General features: G+C 49.6%; 1 protein-coding gene across 1 annotated transcript in view; it reads right to left on the reverse strand.

The window, feature by feature from the left end:
* The window catches only part of CNTN4 (contactin 4), a 161,650-nt gene that overhangs the window by 9,519 nt on the left and 133,797 nt on the right, over positions 1–18,334 (reverse strand). Inside the window, exons 11-15 of the mRNA XM_054387607.1 lie at positions 12,979–13,154; positions 10,743–10,860; positions 6,536–6,694; positions 4,532–4,681; positions 2,699–2,769 (exon numbers count right to left, since the gene is read on the reverse strand). Coding sequence (XP_054243582.1) covers positions 2,699–2,769; positions 4,532–4,681; positions 6,536–6,694; positions 10,743–10,860; positions 12,979–13,154 — 674 coding nt within the window. The remainder of the gene's footprint in view (positions 1–2,698; positions 2,770–4,531; positions 4,682–6,535; positions 6,695–10,742; positions 10,861–12,978; positions 13,155–18,334) is intronic.

Consider the following 18,334-nt stretch of genomic DNA (forward strand, 5'->3'; position numbering starts at 1 on the left):
CTGGATGATCCTTGTGGTCCCTTCCAACCCTGACTGATTCTGTGATTAGGAAGCACTTCCTGACAGCAAGGCTGATCAGACAGGGATGGACTGCCCAGAGAGGTGGTGGAGTCACCATCACTGCAGGTCTTTAAGAGAAGCTTGGATGTGGCACTTGGTAGCATGGTTTAGCTGTTGTGGTGGTGTTGGCTGGACTTGATGATCTCAGAGGTCTTTTCCAGCCTCCATAATTCTGTGATTCTGTGACCTTCTGAAGCTGCTCTCCTGAACAGAGCCTGGTTGCCCAGAGATGTATTTGAGGTCCTGTCCCTAGAGACATTCAAGGTCAATCTTGGTGTGGCCCTGAGCAGCCTGATCTAGTTGGAGACCTTCCTGCTCACTGCAGCAGGTTGGACTAGGTGACCTTCAAGGGTCCCTTCCAACCTGTTTTATTCTGTGACAGCAGGTGGCTGGAGTCCTGCTCTGCATCTAACCTGAATTCATTCCATCCCATCTCTTCCAGAGCCTTGCTGCAAAATGAGTTCCCTGTGGCCAGGGCAGAAAGCAGAGGACACTTGGCCTAAGAATTCACCTCTGTAGGTGCCAACCTTTCTTCCTGGACTCCAGTGACAATGTGACTAAGAGGCTGAGGTTTGTTGGGGTGACCCAAGGACACTCTTCCTGCTTTCCCAATACATGTCTGGCTGCTCTCACATCTTTGGAATCACGTGTGAAGCCCTGAAGAACACATCCCAGACAGTGTGGGGCTGGTGGTCCCTCACTGGCCTGTTGCTACATAAGTGACTCAGACCAGGTCAGGCAACTCTCCCCATCCCTTGTGATGTGACCTCTTAGAGACTGGGCTGGCTGGGTCACAAAGGTGATGGAGAAGGGCAGGGAGGTTCTAAGTCACAGCTAGAAGAAGCAACCTGTCACCTCCAGGTCACTTCTGGACACACTGACATGCTCAACTCTCGGGCTTGCAGCCCCCTAAAAGCTGCAGCAAACCCCAGAGCTTCAGTGGGTTGTTGCTGACAAAGGCATGGAGTGACAGGATGAGGGCTGATGGCTTTGAACTGGAGGGAGCTGGATTTAGATGAGACATGAGGAAGAAATTCCTCCCCATGAGGCTGGTGAGTCACTGGAACAGGCTGCCCAGAGAAGTCTCCAACCCTGCAAGTGTTCAAAGCCAGGCTGAGCATCCTAGGGGGAGGTGTCCCTCCCCATGACAGAGGGGTTGGAACTAAAGGATCTTTAAGGTCCCTTCCAACCTAAAGCATTCCATGGGCCACTCTCCCATAAATGTCCACTCTCCCTAAGCAGAGGTCACTTTTGGTGACCACTTCTCACTCTGTGATAGAAGGCTCACAAAAATAACAGCAGACCATAAAGGAAAGACCCCTGGACACTTAAGAAAGAGTAAACTGAGTGTTCTACCAAAAGACAAAGGTTGATCTTCCTGCCCTGTGTGTGTTTTGGAAGCATATTGCAGTCTCTCTAGGAGACACAGAGTGGCTAATTAGTCCAAAAGAGGGGGAAATGTAGCAGGTTGAGCTGTGTGGTGAGGACAAAAGGAAAAAAAAAAGAAAAAAAAAGCCATTTATAGTTTTGGAGGTTTTTTTAATAACCTTAAAAATGTCTCTGGTGATTCCTCCTGCCAGCTGGGTCAGCAGCAGTGCTAAGTGGCATGTCTGGGGAAGTTCATTATTAGGAAAATATGCCAGCTGCATCCCATCAGAGCAGGGAAATATCAGCAGACAAATGACTAAAGCTCTGACCTCCACTGCCTGGAGGAATATGAAACATTTCTCACCTCTGCATCTCCTCTTGCTGCCCTTTCTAAGAAAAGCAAGGAAAGCCAAAGCCAGCCTGCAACTGCTGCTTTCTGCTCTTAACTCTTTGCTGCCCTGGAGCTGGCTGCATCAAGAAAAGTGTGGCCAGCAGGTCTAGGGAAGTTCTCCTCCCCCCCTGCTCTGGTGAGGCCATGCCTGGAGTATTGTGCCCAGTTCTGGGCTCCCCCATTCAAGAGAGACAGAGACCTGCTGGAGAGAGGCCAATGGAGAGCCTACAAGGGTGAGTTCAGGACTTGAACATCTCTGCTATGAAGAAAGGCTGAGAGCCCTGGGGCTGGTTAGTCTGGAGAAGAGAAGGCTGAGAGGGGACCTTATCAATGTCTATAAATATCTGGGGGGTTTCAAGACAAGGACCTGATAGAGCAGGGCCAGAGGAGCCACAGCAATGCTGGCTGGCTGGAAGCCCTCTGCTGTGAGGCCAGGCTGGGAGAGTTGGGGTTGTTCAGCCTGGAGAAGAGAAGGCTCCAGAGAGACCTTCTGGTGGCCCTACAGTGCTTCAAGGGGACAGTTGGAAAGCTGGAGACAGACTTTTGAGCAGGGTCTGTTGTGACAGGACAAGGGGTGATGGTTTGAACTTAAAAAGAGAGATTTGGACTAGAGAGAAGGAAGATGTTTTTCACGCTGAGGGTGGTGAGAGCCTGGCCCAGGTTGCTCAGAGAGGTGGGAGCTGCCCCATCCCTGGAAACATTGCAGGTCAGGTTGTCTGGGGCTCTGAGCATCCTGCTCTAGTTGCAGATATCCTTGCTGACTGCAGGAGGGTTGGGCTGGATGACCTGGAAAGGTCCCTTCCCACCCACACCAGTCTGTGGTTCTGTGATGCCAGTCAGGGCTGTATGAATACCTCTCTCAGTTAGTTCTCCACCTACCTCCCATGTAATGACCAGCTCAGACTTGCTCCCCCCACCTCCACTGACATTAGCTGGGGTCACTTCTGGAACTGCAAAGAAAAGAAAAAAAGGTGCAGGAGGTGAAGGTGGCAACTGTGAAGCCAGAAGAGCACATTGACATGGAAGAGAGCTGCACAGCAGCAGGACTCTGCTGGCCCTCTCCTGCTGGGTACCAGAGATGCTATTAGGAAGTGACTAATTTGCCATGGCAAACAGGACATTAGAAGTGTGTCAATAGCAGGGTATTAAAAGTGTGCCAATTAACTGTGAAGTCAGTCACTAATTGTTTAGGTTAAACATTTATCTTCCATAAAAAGGGCTTTCATTTTATTTTCCTATGCCACATTCTCTTCCATTACAGAAGAAAACAGAACCCAGGAGCCATCTGCCAGGGGTTTCTCATATCCCTGCAGCTACCATGCGTAGCCTACACCTTGCTGGGACCCTTTTCTGCCAGACCAAAAGACAGGGACAGGATCAGGCAGCATGAAAGCTCTCAGGGCTGAACATGCAGCGTGGTCCTGGGAGGCGGTGGTGTGTCTGGGAGAGGGTCACAGATGACAGACCTTCAGGAAGGTCATGAAATGATCCAACCCAAAGGGCAGCCCAGGGTGGTTGCTCCAACACAGATGGCCCACAGGGTGAGGTCCAAGTTACTTCAGGAACCACAGAAGCAGCCAGCACAGGGACTGCTGGCTCTGCAGCTGTGAAGCTCAAACCCCTGCTCTCAACATGCTGTACTTCACTTGCCATCACACAGATCATGGGAAACCAAAGGACCTGCTCTCACAGCTCATCTCTCTCATCAACTTTCTTCCCCCACCCCAAACCTGCCTAAATACATTTCTTGGATAACCTTTGCTTTCTGCAGGGAAAGGGCATGAAATCTTCCTCCATTGCAAGAGTCATGGAGCCCATCAGGAGCTCCACAGCCTCCTTTGCCTGTTCTGTGCACACAAATAATGTGCTATGAGGGAGGAGAGAGCAATGGGTGCAGAAAGTGCTCCTCAGCTTCCTCTGTTAGCACTGTGCCATGGTTTGATGAGTGGCCAGATTGCTCTATTGCTCCAAAAGGGGCAAAAGAAGAATGCTCAGACACAATGGACTGGACAGCACTGGAAAGGTTAAAGGGAAAGGCTAATTACAAACCATGATGCTACAATTCCATAGTGGTGAGCATAGCAAAGCATAGAAAATACCAAAAAAATCCACAGTCTAGGCTTAACACAAACCAATTCAGACCAGTGCCACCAGTCCCCCCAGGGTGAGGGAAGTGTGATGGATTTACCACAAGCCCCAGGGCACTTTCTTTCCCCCTATTGCTAGGCTGGTTCATGCTGCCCAGGTCCCAACTGCCCCTCCTTGTCTCTCTCCAGAGACCCATCAGGGCCACGCTACACCCCTCATGCCTAGGCCATAACTGCACAGTAAAGAGTACCAGGAGATCAGAGAGGTGCCTCCCATGGGAGCAGAGAGGGAAGAAGGAGAGAAAATAACTTTGCAGACAGATTTAAAGGGATACAGGATTTATGGGGGGAGATATTCTTATTTCCTGTGGCTACCCACTGGGCTGAACACTCCACTGGACACTGGAGGTCTCAACTCTTCAGCCCTCTTAAAGGCACCCTCTTAAGGGCACCCTCTTAAAGGCACCCTCTTAAGGGCACCCTCTTAAAGGCACTCTTATTTCCTGTGGCCACCCACTGGGCTGAACACTCCACTGGACACTGGAGGTCTCAATTCTGTAGCCCTCTTAAAGGCACACATAGCCTCAAGCTGCCACACACTGAGGGGGATTTGTTTCAGACTCACGAGCTTCTTCAGTTCTTCTCTTCTCGGAAGGCCTGCTGGGTTCTCCAATGCCAATCAGGTTGGCAGCCACTACTCGGAATTCATACTCAACCCAAGGGTTCAGCCCCACCACTGTGGCTGTGAACGTCCTGCCATCGATGATCTCTGGAACTGGGAGACAGCCACAGGTCAGGAGTGCAACCAAACCCACAGCCAGGTGGGAAAGGCTGCTGAGGAAAGCAGCCTGCAGCTGTCTGAGAGCCTTAGAAGGGAGGGAGGGAGGAAGGGATTGCCCTAAACACAAGGGGAATGAGGACGGCTAAACCCTTTCCCACTTTCTCCCCTTCTACTCAGCTCTGGTGAGACCCCACCTGGAGTACTGCATCCAGTTCTGGAGCCCCTATTACAAGAGGGATCTGGACATGCTGGAAGGTGTCCAGAGAAGGGCCACCAGGAGGAGCAGAGGGCTGGAGCTCCTCTCCTATGAGGACAGACTGAAAGAGTTGGGGCTGTTCAGTCTGGAGAAGAGAAGGCTCCAAGGTGACCTTCTTGTGGCCTTCCAGTATCTGAAGGGGGCTACAAGAAAGCTGGGGAGGGACTTTTTAGGCTATCAGTAGTGACAGGAGTAGGGGGAATGGAATAAAGCTGGAAGTGGGGAGATTCAGACTGGATGTGAGGAAGAAGTTCTTCCCCATGAGAGTGGTGAGAGCCTGGAATGGGTTGTCCGGGAAGGTGGTTGAGGTCCCATCCCTGGAGGTGTTTGCAGCCAGGCTGGATGAGGCTCTGGCCAGCCTGATCTAGTGTGAGGTGTCCCTGCCCATGGCAGGGGGGTTGGAACTGGATGATCCTTGTGGTCCCTTCCAACCCTGACTGATTCTAGGATTCTATGATTCTCCAACGTTTTGTTGGCTGCGGAGAAGGAGTCCAGAAATTCCTGCTCTTGAAGAGCTTCTCCTGAATTACCACTTTTTGGGAAGCAAATGGTCAGGACAACAGCTCTCAAGGGGATTTATTTGCCTCTTTTGAAAACACCCTGGTCCTGGCACAAAATTAACTGGTTCCTGGCACAAAATGAACCTCTGAGGGGATGAGCAATGAGCTCGTGGGGTTTCTCCCTCCATCAGGAAAACAACTCTGCTGAAAGATGGGCCAGATGACACTGGGCTGGCCCTGAGGGATGTCTTCAGAGACCACAATTACTGTTGTATATCTCCAGTGTGGCAACAAAAGGTGGGAATTCATTCTGGTTTCCCTTAAACATTCATGAGAAAAAAGGATTGAGTAACAGCCCTAGCTGAGCCTTCAATCTTTGGGCTGCCAAACTTGAAAGGAGTTAATAAGAGCAGTGCTCTGCAGCCACTGGAATTACTTCTCTCTCCAGGGTGCAGAGATGCTCCACTCAGCCCATCTGTGGGTCCTGATGGATGTGTTTCCACCAGTGGAGCTCTTTGAAGGCCAGCTGATGGAGAGGTGATTCTGCCACTCTGCTCTGCTGAGACTTTACCTGGAGTATTGTCCAGCTCCAGGCCCCCAGCACAAGAGAGACATGGACCTGATGGAGTGGGTCCAGAAGAGGGCTGGATGATCAGAGGGCTAGAGCACCTCTGCTATGGGGTCAGCCTGAAAGAATTGTGGCTGTTCAACCTGGAGAAGAGAAGACTCCAAGGAGACTTCATAGCTGCATTTCAATATCTGAAGGGGACCTATAGGCAGGCTGGGGAGGGACTTTTCAGAGGGGCCTGTGGGGATAGGATGAGGGGCAATGGTTTGAAACTGGAGCAGGGCAGATTAGGTTGGACATCAGGAGGAAGTTCTGCACAATGAGAGTGGTGAAACACTGGAACAGGTTCCCCAAGGGTGTGGTTGAGGCTCTGTCCCCGGAGACATTCCAGCTCAGACTTGATGTGGCCCTGGGCAGCCTGATCTATTTGGAGGTGTCCCTGATGACTGCAGGGGGGTTGGACAAGATGACCTTTGAGGCTCCCTTACAACCTGATGCAATCTGTAAACCTGTGATGGACCTACCTGTGCTCACTGCTTGCCATCCCACTGAGAAGGGAGTCCTTGCTTGGACAACATACATCGTGATGGGGCTGTGGTTGTCTGCTCCTGGCCTCCAGGACAGCTGAGCCGTGGTGTCAGTGATTTCATCTATTGTCACAGCTTCTGGGGGGCCTGGGGGACCTGTTGGAAGGATTACAAGAGAGGGGTGCTTGGAGCTTTGCAGTAGTCCAAGAAAGGAGCACTCTGGTCTTCTTCCCTTAGGCAGAACAGAGGTTGCCTAGAGGAGATTAGAAGGCATGGGAGAGAGATTCACACCCAGAGACCATGAGCTTGGCTCCAGATGGATTCCTGTGAGCAGCAGTGCTGTGGCACACCTGAGCTCACCCTGCAGAGCAGGGCACTTGCTCAGCACTTGGGATCAGCTCTGCCATCTCGTGTTTGCTGCTGCAGGACTGGCCTCTGGGTGAGGACCAGTAGTGGCTGCAGCAAGGATGCACCCAGAGGCTGGTGAAGAAGGAAGGAAGGGCGGGCCTGCCTGGAATGGGCATCGTGTCTGAGCACAGACCAATGTGTTCATAGGCTGAGAGGACACTTTGTGTTGGAAGAGACCTTTCAAGGTCATCTACTCCAACTTCCTTGCAATGACCAGGGACAGCCTCAACTAGAGCAGGTTGCTCAGAACCCCAGGGGTGGTTCCAGGGATGGGGCAGCTCCCACCTCTCTGGACAACCTGTGTCAGTGTCTCACCACCATCAATGTCAAAACTTTCTCCCTTCTCTCCAGTCTAAATCTCTTTCTTTAAGTGCAAACTGTCACTCCCTGGCTTGTCCCATCTGCCCCTGCTAAAAACTCTGTCCTCATCTTTTTCCTTTTTTCTTCTTCACTGCTGCTTTCCTTTGAGCCAGTAACACACTGCAGGACACATGGAGCAGAGAGGACCTTTCTCCTGTGTCACCAATGCCAGCAGTGGTACCCAAGGTGAAGCCCCTCCCCAGAAGCACCATCTCCAGCAAACTCTCTTGCAATTCACTCTGTGGTCTACAACTATTCTGACATCACATCCAGAGATCTGGCCAGGTTTAAATACCTCAACCAGCCCCAAAGCTTCCAATTATCCTCTCTTTAAAATTCAAGTTCTGGCAGGTCTGGCCAGATGGAATTTCTCAGAAATGAAAACTTTAACTTGTGTTGCTGGGGGGCCAGGCAGCCACCAGACATCACACCAGGGGAATGACATTGCAGTGGCTCCTACAGCTTGGCACAGACTGAAACAAACCATCTTCACTTCATGCCTTGGAATAACCATGGTTGTCCCCAGCATCCCAGAATGTTCTTTGCAGGGTGCAGGCTATGTTCTGGCAAGAGAGGGAAACCTTATCACTTATTGGTTTATCAAAGATTTTAGGGCTGCTGATAGAGACAGGCTTCTCCTCTTCTGCTGGAAAAATCCCATCCTGAGCAAGATCTCTGTTAAGCATGAGCCAGTAATGTGGCTGGGAAGGCTGATGGTCTCCTGGGGTGCATTAAGAACCTCAAGGGAGGTTCTCCTCCCTCTCTGCTCTGCCCTAGGGAGAGCAGAGAGCTGGAGGACTGGGTCCAGTTCTGGGCTCCCCAGTTCCAGAGAGACAGGAAACTGCTGGAGAAAGTCCAGCAGAGGCTACAAAGCTGCTGAGGGGCCTGGAGCAGCTCTGTGAGGAGCAAAGGCTGAGAGCCTGCAGAAGAGCAGCCCCAGAGGGCAGCTGAGCAATGCTCAGCAAGAAATAAAGCAGCTATGGGGAGAAAGAGGCTGGGGCCAGACTCTGCTCAGTGGTGCCCAGGGACAGGACAAGGGGCAGTGAGCACAAACTGGAACCCAGGAGGTTCCACGTGAAGAGGAGGAGAAAGTTGTTTGTTGTGAGGGTGCTGGAGGCCTGGAGCAGGCTGCCCAGAGAGGTTGTGGAGTCTCCTTGTGTGGAGAGCTTCCAACCCTCCCTGGGCATTGTGCTCCTGGGCAAGCTGCTGTGGGTGCCCTGCTTGAGGAGTGGGGTTGGACTGGATGATCTCTGGAGGTCTCTTCCAACCCTCACCATGCTGGGATAATGGGATTCTGTGTACTAGTGCCAGGGGTCACTTCTGCATGCTCATTTGATATTCCCTGGCATAAGTAATTGATTTTCATTCCAGGATCCAATCTCTTCCTGTTTCCAATATGGAAAAAAATTCTAAAGGTGATCTTGAAGGCTCTAGTCATGCACCAGCTCTTCACCTCCCTCTCCAGTCTCACAGTCCAGGGACACTTCCCAGTTTCTGTGGGCTTGGTGAGACAGCTGCCAGCCCAGCCATGGGACCACAGTCCTGGACAGAGATGTCCCCACTGATGTTTTCAGAGAGTGAGATCAGTGTTTTTACCATCACCAAGGGGTCTTTTTTCATGAGAATTTGATGTTCCTCTTGTTTGTTTACAGAACCAGTATCAGGGAAGTTACCCAACTGAGGCTGTTGTGAAACCTTTGTGCAAAAAGGAATCTGAGCTCATGCTTCAACAGAAACCTGAGAGCTGGTTTAAGGAGGAGCAACCTCCTGGGGCATGAGAGAAGCAGCTTCAGTGCCTCCAGGGACCAAACTCTTTGCCCAGCACTGTGGTGCAGAATGTCTGTGCTCATAACCCTGTGGGGGGAAGCCTAACAACATCCTGAGGATACCAGAAATGCCCAGCCAGGGACAAGGGCACACTGCTGAGTGAATGTTCAGGGCTAGTCTTGCACATGAAGTTCTTCCCCATGAGAGTGGTGAGAGCCCGGAATGGGTTGTGCAGGGAGGTGGTTGAGGCCCCATCCCTGGAGGTGTTTAAGGCCAGGCTGAATGAGGCTCTGGCCAGCCTGATCCAGTGTGAGGTGTCCCTGCCCATGGCAGGGGGGTTGGAACTGGATGATCCTTGTGGTCCCTTCCAACCCTGACTGATTCTAGGATTCTATGCTGGTGTTGGGTTGATGGTTGGGCTTGATGATCTTAGAGGCCTTTGCCAACCTCAGAGATTCTATGATTTCACTCTGGCACAACTTTGATAAAGGAGGACTTCCTCATTACAATGCTCTCCTCCTTTCCCTGAGCTGCCTGAGCAATCGTGTCTCCCATGGAGAACAGGCAAACTATGATTTGGGGGTCAACAAGAATTGAGGGTTACAGGTACAGAGAAGCACCAAAGTTTGCTCTCCTCAAAGCTAATGAGCTGGAAAATAATAGGTCAGGTTTGCTGTATGGATCCAGGCTCAGGTTAACTAATTGCCTCTCTGCTCAAGTCCTACTTACAGATCCCCTGTGGGTGGTGATGAACAGAGCTTGAACTCACAGGATCATCAAATTGTGTTGGTTGGAAAGGACCTTTAAGACCCAGCCATTCTCTAACTAGCAAGGCTGGTGCTAAACCATGTCCCCCAGGACCACATCCTTGCCTCTTTGAAACACCTCTGGGGGTGGGATTCAGCCACCTCCTATCAGGGCATCCATCAGTGATCCACCATGTTCAATCCAGCAGTGGAGCCATGCTGCTGGGCAGCACTGCGGGGAATCACCTGGATACTCTTTCTGCTGCACAGGTCAGCAGAGAAATCAGCTCAGCTGGTGCCATCCAGGGCATGGATGGGTGTGAGTGTGTGAAAGAGGAGAAGCTGAGGGAACTGGGCTTGTTTAACCTGAAGAAAAGGAGCCTGACAGGAGAGAGCCTCTTAGTCTCTACAACTCTCTGAAAGGAGGTTGTTGCAAGGTAGGAGTTGGACTCTTCTCCCAAGAACAAGTGACAGGAGGAGAGTCAACAGCCTCAAATTGCACCATGGATGCTTAAGGTTGGACTTGAGAAACAATTTCTTCCCACAAAGGGTTGTCAAGCTCTGGAACAAGCTGCCCAGGGCAGTGGGGGAGCCCCCAGCCCTGCAGGAGTTCCAAAGCTGTGTAGATGTGGTGCTGAGGGACATGATTTAGGGGTGACCTGGCAGTGCTGGGTTAATGGTTGGACTTGGTGATCTTAAAAGTCTCTTCCAAACCAAAATTGACTCTATGAAAAAACCTCTCTATGTGCTGTTTGAAAACACTCTGAGCCCCACTGGGTACTCAGAGCTTATTTGATAGATTAATGACAAGATGCTGGGATCCCAGGGAACAACCCTGAGCTCAGGAACTCTCCTACCTGCAGCAGAAGATAGGAAAGAGGAAGGGAAATTTTACAACAACAACAGTAAGAAAATCCAAATACCTCTTACAATCAGGTCTGCAGCAGCTGATAGCTTGTCCACACTTGTTTGCACCATGCAGACATATTTCCCAGCATGCTTCAGCTGGATGCTTCTGATCATCAAATCACCAGCTGAATCCTGCTGATAAAGGAGGGAAAAGTGGTTACAATCACTTTTTAATGAGTGCTAAGCATCATTATCACATGAAGGACACTGTGACTAATGGATTTACTTTACACTGCTGATGAAAACACTAAGTAAGGCAAGCCCTGGCCTATTAAAATGATGTGAGTCTGCCTTGAAGAGGAGAGTGGGACTGGTTCTGAAAGGATGGCTCCTACCAGGGTCCAGGGAGCCCTGGTTTGGATCTGGTGAGCAGTTTCCCCGTTAAAACAAAGTGACACAGCTTATGTAGGGCAGGTTTGCTCCCATTCCTCCTGTCCCTCTCTGGCTATCCAATTTATAGCCTCTGTGATGATGCCCAAGTTGTGTCTACAGCTGTTCCATAAGTGAAAGCCAGCCCAAGTGCTGAGGCATCTAAGTGGTGTCACAGCTTTGCTTTCAGGCCAGCATTTGGATTGCCTGGTGCTGAGGAGCAGGAGAACAGCTCTCTCTGAGGAAATCTTGCATCACCTAACAGCAGTAATTTGTTTTCCAAATGCCAAGTGCATGTCTGATTAACTGTTGAATAGAACTAATTAGGTTTCTGGATGTAGAGGAAGCTGAAATCTCTCTCTGATTTCTTCTTCAGACACAAAGCCTTGGGTGCATTGGAACTCTCAGAGTAACCTTGAGATTGGGGCTTTTTTCTGACTGAAGAATGTTAATAAAGTTTGTGGGGTTTTAGCTTTGCAGCCTGATTGGATTCAGTCTTCAGGAAGAGTTGGAGCTACTGCTGTGCTCCATGGAGGCTTGGTTTGAGCAGAGACAAAAGACCAGAGCAGATTTTCTCCTCTCCTGATCAAGATAAGTAACTCACAGGTTGCACTGGGTTGGGAGGGACCCTCAAAGGTCATCTTGGCCAACCCCCAGCAGTCAGCAGGGACACCTCCAACTAGAGCAGGTTGCTCGGGGCTACATCGAGTCTGGTCTTGAATGTCTCCAGGGACAGGACCTCAGACACATCCCTGGGCAGCCTGTTCCAGTGTCTCACCACTCTCAATGTGCAGAACTTCCTTCCAATGTGCAACCTAAATCTGCCCTGCTCCAGTTTCAAACCATTGTCCCTCATCCTATCACCACATCTGAACAGTTGCTCCCCAGCCCTCCTGCAGGTCCCCTTCAGATACTGAAATGCAGCTCTAAGGTCTTGCTGTGGAGAAGGGGAACCTTCTCCTCTCCATGCTGAACAGCCCCAGCTCCGTCAGCCTGTCTTCATAGCAGAGGTGCTCCAGGCCTCTGATTTTCTTTGTGGCCTCCTCTGGACCCTCTCCATCAGGTCTATGTCCTTCTTGTGTTGGGGGCTTGGAGCTGGACTCTAGATGAGGTCTCAGCAGAGCACAGTGACCAAATCACCTCTGTCCATCTGTTGCCCAGGCTTCTTTTGAGGCAGCCTAGGATGTGATTGGCCTTTTGGGCTTCCCTCCTACCTCTTCCCCCTTTTCTTCCCTCTACCTGCCACTTGCTCATAGTCCTGAACAACAGTGGTGGGCAGGGCTGTATCTAATGTGTGGTCTAACCATTATTTCCCACCTAACTCTTCTCCTAGCTACCAGATTTCCATGACCAAAGACTGTTCAAGCTTCATGTACCCAATTGTCTGGACATTGCAGAAGGCTGTGCTGTCAGGGGGTGCTGAGTGGGATTCCCATAACTAACCACCCCAAAGACACTAAGGTGACATTGCCAGGAAAAACAAATGGCTTCTGTGACCTTGGGTGGTGGTTGCAGAGGGAAAAATGCTTATTCTAAGCCTGTGGTCACAAGAGGAGGACACAAACTGTTCCAGCCAGAGGAAAAACTTCTTTCTTGAGTGAGAAGGCAGTTTTGTTGCAATGAGGAAACCTATTGTAGGTCCTCTGGCATGCAACTGAGTGCCTCCTTTGTGGGAGCAGCCATGCCATTAAGAAATGATAATAATTCAACACCAGCTACAATGAAGAAGTAAATTGGCAACTTCCAGCTTCTCAGCCCAGAAGACATCAGCTAGCATCTCCTACTATTAAATCAGTCAAGCCCATTCCTTCCAGTAGTAGCCCTTTCCCATCTCCCTTACTTTTATTACCCTGAGGGGATTACTTTAGTATTAATACTTACTCCTCCAACTCTTTCAAAGTGGTCCCCATCTTTTTCAAAGTCTATCAGGTGTCCATTAAATGACCAGGTAAACATGATGTCCAGGGAGTGATCATGAGACACCTGGCAAGGCAGGACAATGCTCTCTCCAACAGTGACATCCATGCTGAACGGGGACACCATGACCCGCGTGGGATCTACAAACGACAACCAGAACGAAGGCAGGGAGGGAGGAAGGGAGAGAGAAGGGGGAAAGAAAAGCATTAATCTTCTCCTGCTGGGAAATGGAGAGACATGCAGAGATGGGAAAGGTCCTAAGAGCTCTACCATGAGTGCAGCATCGCCATCAGAACTTGAAAGGTTTGCAGTGATCACTTATGAAGGTCCTTGATGTGGGGAGGTTGGAGTAGGTGATCTCTAAGGTCCCTTCCAACCTAAGCCATTCTAGGATTCTGTGATTCTACCCTCTGATACCTTCCTCTTACTGATAGATTGAAACATCATTAGTATGTCCTCCAGGATCCTCTTCTAGTCACCATCCTGATGAGCAAGGAGAAAAGAAAAGGCTGGAAGAGGGTGCAAGAGCTCTACAAGGCCTGGTTAGGAAAAGCTTGGACACCAGAGATCATTTCATTGGAATCTTCTTACTTCAGAGACTTGTGTCACAGTCACACATTGCACACCATGGTCATCAAACCAACTGGTTTGTTCTTCCTAAATGAAATCCTCTTTGAAGAAGAAAGAACCCCCAAGAATAAATACAAATGAGTGATATGAACCAAACCTTTCACACCATGGAAACCAAAGATCTGCCCCAAGAAGCCAAGTCCTGTAGTAATGTTGGATGGAAGGGGTCTGGCTCTGGTTGTAGTAACTCTTCTGCCTGATGTGCAGGTTTGGGCAAGTTAGTAGGTCAGACTGACTCAGTTAGTAGGTCAGACTCACTTTTAGGACCTCTGTGTTCTTACTCAAGATGTCACTGACCTGTTGAACAAGAACTGAGCAAATATTTTGTGGAAGTGGAGCAGAAGAGTGATGAGAAAGGACACAGACATGACACTTGCCAAGGGAAGCCCCCAGACCTGTGTGGTGCCTGTGATGAAGCAAGTTCCGCCTGATAAATGTGGGCAGCATCACAGACCAGCACCACCTCAGGCTCCAGGACTAATCCCTTACTCACATCTGGAGCTGTTTGTCACTTCAGTCGTGCAGGAGCAGCAAAATGGTGATACAGAACGATGAGCCACGACACATTATGCAGACTTCAGCTCCTCACCTGTGCCTGTGAATTCCCTCTGCCTCCAAAGTTAACATTTGTCTTTCATTTCTGGTGACAAAAATGCAGTGATTTCCCCCCCCCCTCTACAGGGCCTCAGAGGAAAGGAAAAGTTAAAAAAAAATGGTTTAATAACAAGACTGAAAGTCTGGAAATCATATCTGGGTAGATATTTTTGCCTGTTCCAAGTCTCCTCTGCACAGCTGTCATGCAAAAATACTATGAGCTTTTAGAATCATAGAATTGCCAGGGTTGGAAGGGACCTCAAGGATCATCCAGTTCCAAGCTCCTTGCCACGGGCAGGGACACCTCACACTAGAGCAGGCTGCTCACAGCCACATCCAGCCTGGCCTTAAAAACTTCCAGGAATGAGGCTTCCACCACCTCCCTGGGCAACCTGTGCCAGTGTCTTACCACCTTCATAGGGAAGAATTTCTTCCTAAAGAAGTCATCCTCTGGTATATGAACCCAAAATCTTAACTCTCCCACAGACTGTTGGCCAACTGCTTAATTTTCTGCTAAAATCAAAAGGATATGGCCACAAAGATACTCACTTAGCAGAACTGCTCACCAAAATTCAGGGCATGCAAAGAAGCTGGTCCTGGGTTTTCATAGATCTCACCAAAAGCATGCAGGAGGTGGGGAAAGAGATTTCATTACTGACTGTAAAGGCTTCAGCTCAAGTCCTCAGGGACTTGGCTGTATTAGGGTCTATATTTTGGGTTAACTTTTAATAAAATAGTAGTGATAGGAGGAGAGGGAATGGATTGAAGCTTGAGGAGGACAGATTTAGACTGGAGATTAGGAGGAAATTCTTTGCAGTGAGGGTAGGGAGACACTGGAACAGGTTGCCCAGGGAGATCATGGATGCCCTCTCCCTGAAGGTGGTCAAAGCCAGGCTGGATGAGGATTTAAGCAATCCAGGGTAGCTGAGGGTATCCCTACCAAAGGCAGGGGGCTTGGAACTGGATGATCTTTAAGGTCCATTCCAACCCAAACCATTCTGTGAATCTATGAAAGGAGAGTAACTCTAAGCAGACCCTCAGTAGCTTCCTTAGTCAATACAAGTAAAGTGCTTGGAATTTCTTAGATCTAAGTTGTGTAAGTTACTGAAATCATGTTTAATTGCTGCCTAAACTTATGGCATTGCTTCTGTATAACTGATGAACCAAGATTTTACAGTCACTGAAACTCAAGACCTGGAGCACCCCAAGCTCAGGATGCTACAGAAATGCCTGGCCCCTGCTGGAGCTCAGGCACACAATCCCCGAAATCCCTTTCAGCATCACAAGTTCATCCCCTGCCATGCTCAAAGCCCCTATGAAATATTTATGAAGGACTTGACTGAGATGAAGTGGGGTGACTCCCACAAAGCCCTGAGCTGTCCCACATGAGTCCTGCAGAGAGCTATGTAAGCTGTGGTCCGTAACAAGTGTCAGCAGTGAGCTTTTGCTGCAGCTAACCCTTGCCTCCACAGCCACTTGTCTGTGAGAGGTGAGAAGTCTGCACCATAAATCTGACTCTTCCTGCTGCAATGCTTACAGTTTAGAAAAACTAAAGAATTAAAAAGATGTTTGCTAAAGATCTGCTTTCCACAGCCCTTCTGAGTGCTGTAGGAGCTGCCAGTGCTTGGTGTCTCCAAAAATCAGGCCCCCAGGTCTTGATCCAGTCATGTCAAGCAGCATTGCAATTGAGAACCATGGAGCCATAGAACAGCTGGGTTGGAAGGGACCTGTAAAGGTCATCCAGTCCAACCCCCCCTGCACTCAGCAGGGACATCTGCAACTAGAGCAGGCTGCTCAGAGACCAAAACAACCCAACCTGGAATGCTTCCAGTGATGGGGAATCCACCACCTCACTGGGAAAACCTGGGCCAGGATCTCACTGCCCTCAATGCAAAAGATTTCTTCCTTCTCTCTCATCTAAATCTCCCTCCTTTAGTTCAAACCATCACCCTTTGTCCTGTCACAACAGATCCTGCTCAAAACTTTGTCCCTAGCTTTCTGATCAGCCCTGTAACACTGAAGGGTCACCAGAAGGTCTCCCTGGAGCCTCCTCTTCACCAGGATGAAGCCCAACTCTCCCAGCCTGGCCTCAAAGCAGAGGGCTTCCAACCCTGCCAACATTGCTGTGGCCTCCTCTGGCTCTGCTCCAACAGGTCTCTATCTGTGCTGTGCTGTGCTGAGGACTCCAGAGCTGGCCCCAGCTGGGTCTCAGCAGAGTGCAGCAGAGGGGCAGAATCCCCTCCCTCCACCTTCTACCCACACTGCTGGGGATCAGTCCCAGGCTTGGCTGGGTCTGAGCTGTGACTGCACGTTGACAGCTCATGTCCAGCTTTTGTACTCAATCTTAAAGGTCTTCTCCAACCTAAGGAATTCTGTGATTCTAGGATTTTTATCCAGCAGTAACACCAAGTCCTTCTCCACAGGGCTGCTCTCCATCCCTTTATCCCCCAAGCCTGGACTGATACCAAGGATTGCCCTGACCCAAGTGCAGGACCTTGCACTGGCATTGTTGGGGTTCCCAGGGGCACACTTCTCAAGCTTATCCAGGATATTTTCTAATCTGTTAGCCATAGAATACACATATAGTCTCTCCATAAAACAAATATATTCTCTCTATAAAACAAATATATTCTCTCTAGAAACAAATACATTACCTATACCAAAACAAATATATTCTCCTCTATACAATACAAATATATTCTCCTGTATACAATAGAAATATATCCCCCTCTGTACAATACAAATACATCCTCCTCTATACCACAAAAATATTCTGTAACAGCTGGACACCCCAGGAATGGTGTTTGGGGTATTTAGGTTGAAAAAAATTCTTTAAGAGCATCTGAGTCAATTCTGGGAATTGCTGGTACAGCTCAGTGACAAATGACATGCAAGGATGGCTCTGACCCAAGCCATGCTCAGCAGGAGAGCGAGCTCCAGCAATGCACTCTACAAATCACCCCAGGAGAACACTTACCCATCTCTTCTCAGGCTGGCAAAGCTGAAAACCAAACCCATCCCTCCCTTTAACACCCTTAGCAGAGCAGCAAATGGACCAAGGTTATCCAGAAGCCAGCTGAGGATTGAGTGTGGGCACAGTTTGGCCACAGGCATCCAGGGGACAAGCTGAATTATTAGGTTTTGCAGTTTCAAACCCTGTAACATCAGGCACTCTGAAATGATGGGGAGTGCTTTAATGATCCCAAAATGGTGTTGGTTAGCATCATCAAGTCAATAGTAATAATAATGATAACAACAAAAATATTGTGGTGTTTGGTTCCCTCCCTGCCCCCCCTCCCCCCCCTCCAAGCTGGCTACTCCTTTATTTATTCTCTTGCAAGGCAAGAGAAGAAATCTAGGGAGACAGATACTGCAGGAGAGCTGATTTTAATGCTCTGTTACTGTCCTGACCCATCTAAGTCCATGTTACTCTCCTTAGATGTCAAGGGCAGTTAATTTTAAAAGTGATTTTGGTGATATTCTGCTTTAGTGCTTTTTTGAGACAGTGTTTAAAAAAGAAAAGCCTTCAGCTGCAGATAAAGGGTGAGAATTGCTAGCAGTAACATCAGCCCTCAGCTGGCCCCTGCTTTCTGAGCCCACCAGAGAAGGAAGCAGAGGTGCCTGGCATTTCCCAGCTCTCCTGCAGAAAGAACAGGCAGAATCAAGCCCAACTGGTCCAGCTCAGCTCTGAGAAAGTTCACTAAGGAGAGGTTTTGAGAGGAGAAAGAAGTGAATGCTGCATGCTTGTGGGGATGCTCTCAGGGGATGAGAAACCTTCTGTCACCAGGAGGTGAAATAATCATTTTCTTAGCCTTAAATGATAAACAGTGAGAGAAAAAAAAAAAAAAAAACCACACTGTGATGCTAACACATTCAGGAGGTGTCCTGAAATTAGAGCAAATGCAGGGACAGCAGACACTGACCTGGGCTTGGCTTTGCTGCTGGAGACCTTCCTTGAGGAGCCCTGAGAGCCTCATAGCCCAGGAGCAGGGCTGGACTTCCAGCCTGTGCTGGGACACAGCAGACTGCTTGGTGGTTGTCTGTAGGTGTCACTGAAGGCTCAGGGAAGCAGGGAAGCTCCCTCTCAGCCTTCCTG

The sequence above is a fragment of the Indicator indicator genome, chromosome 15 (assembly GCF_027791375.1).
Source record: "Indicator indicator isolate 239-I01 chromosome 15, UM_Iind_1.1, whole genome shotgun sequence".
Lineage (NCBI taxonomy): Eukaryota > Metazoa > Chordata > Aves > Piciformes > Indicatoridae > Indicator > Indicator indicator.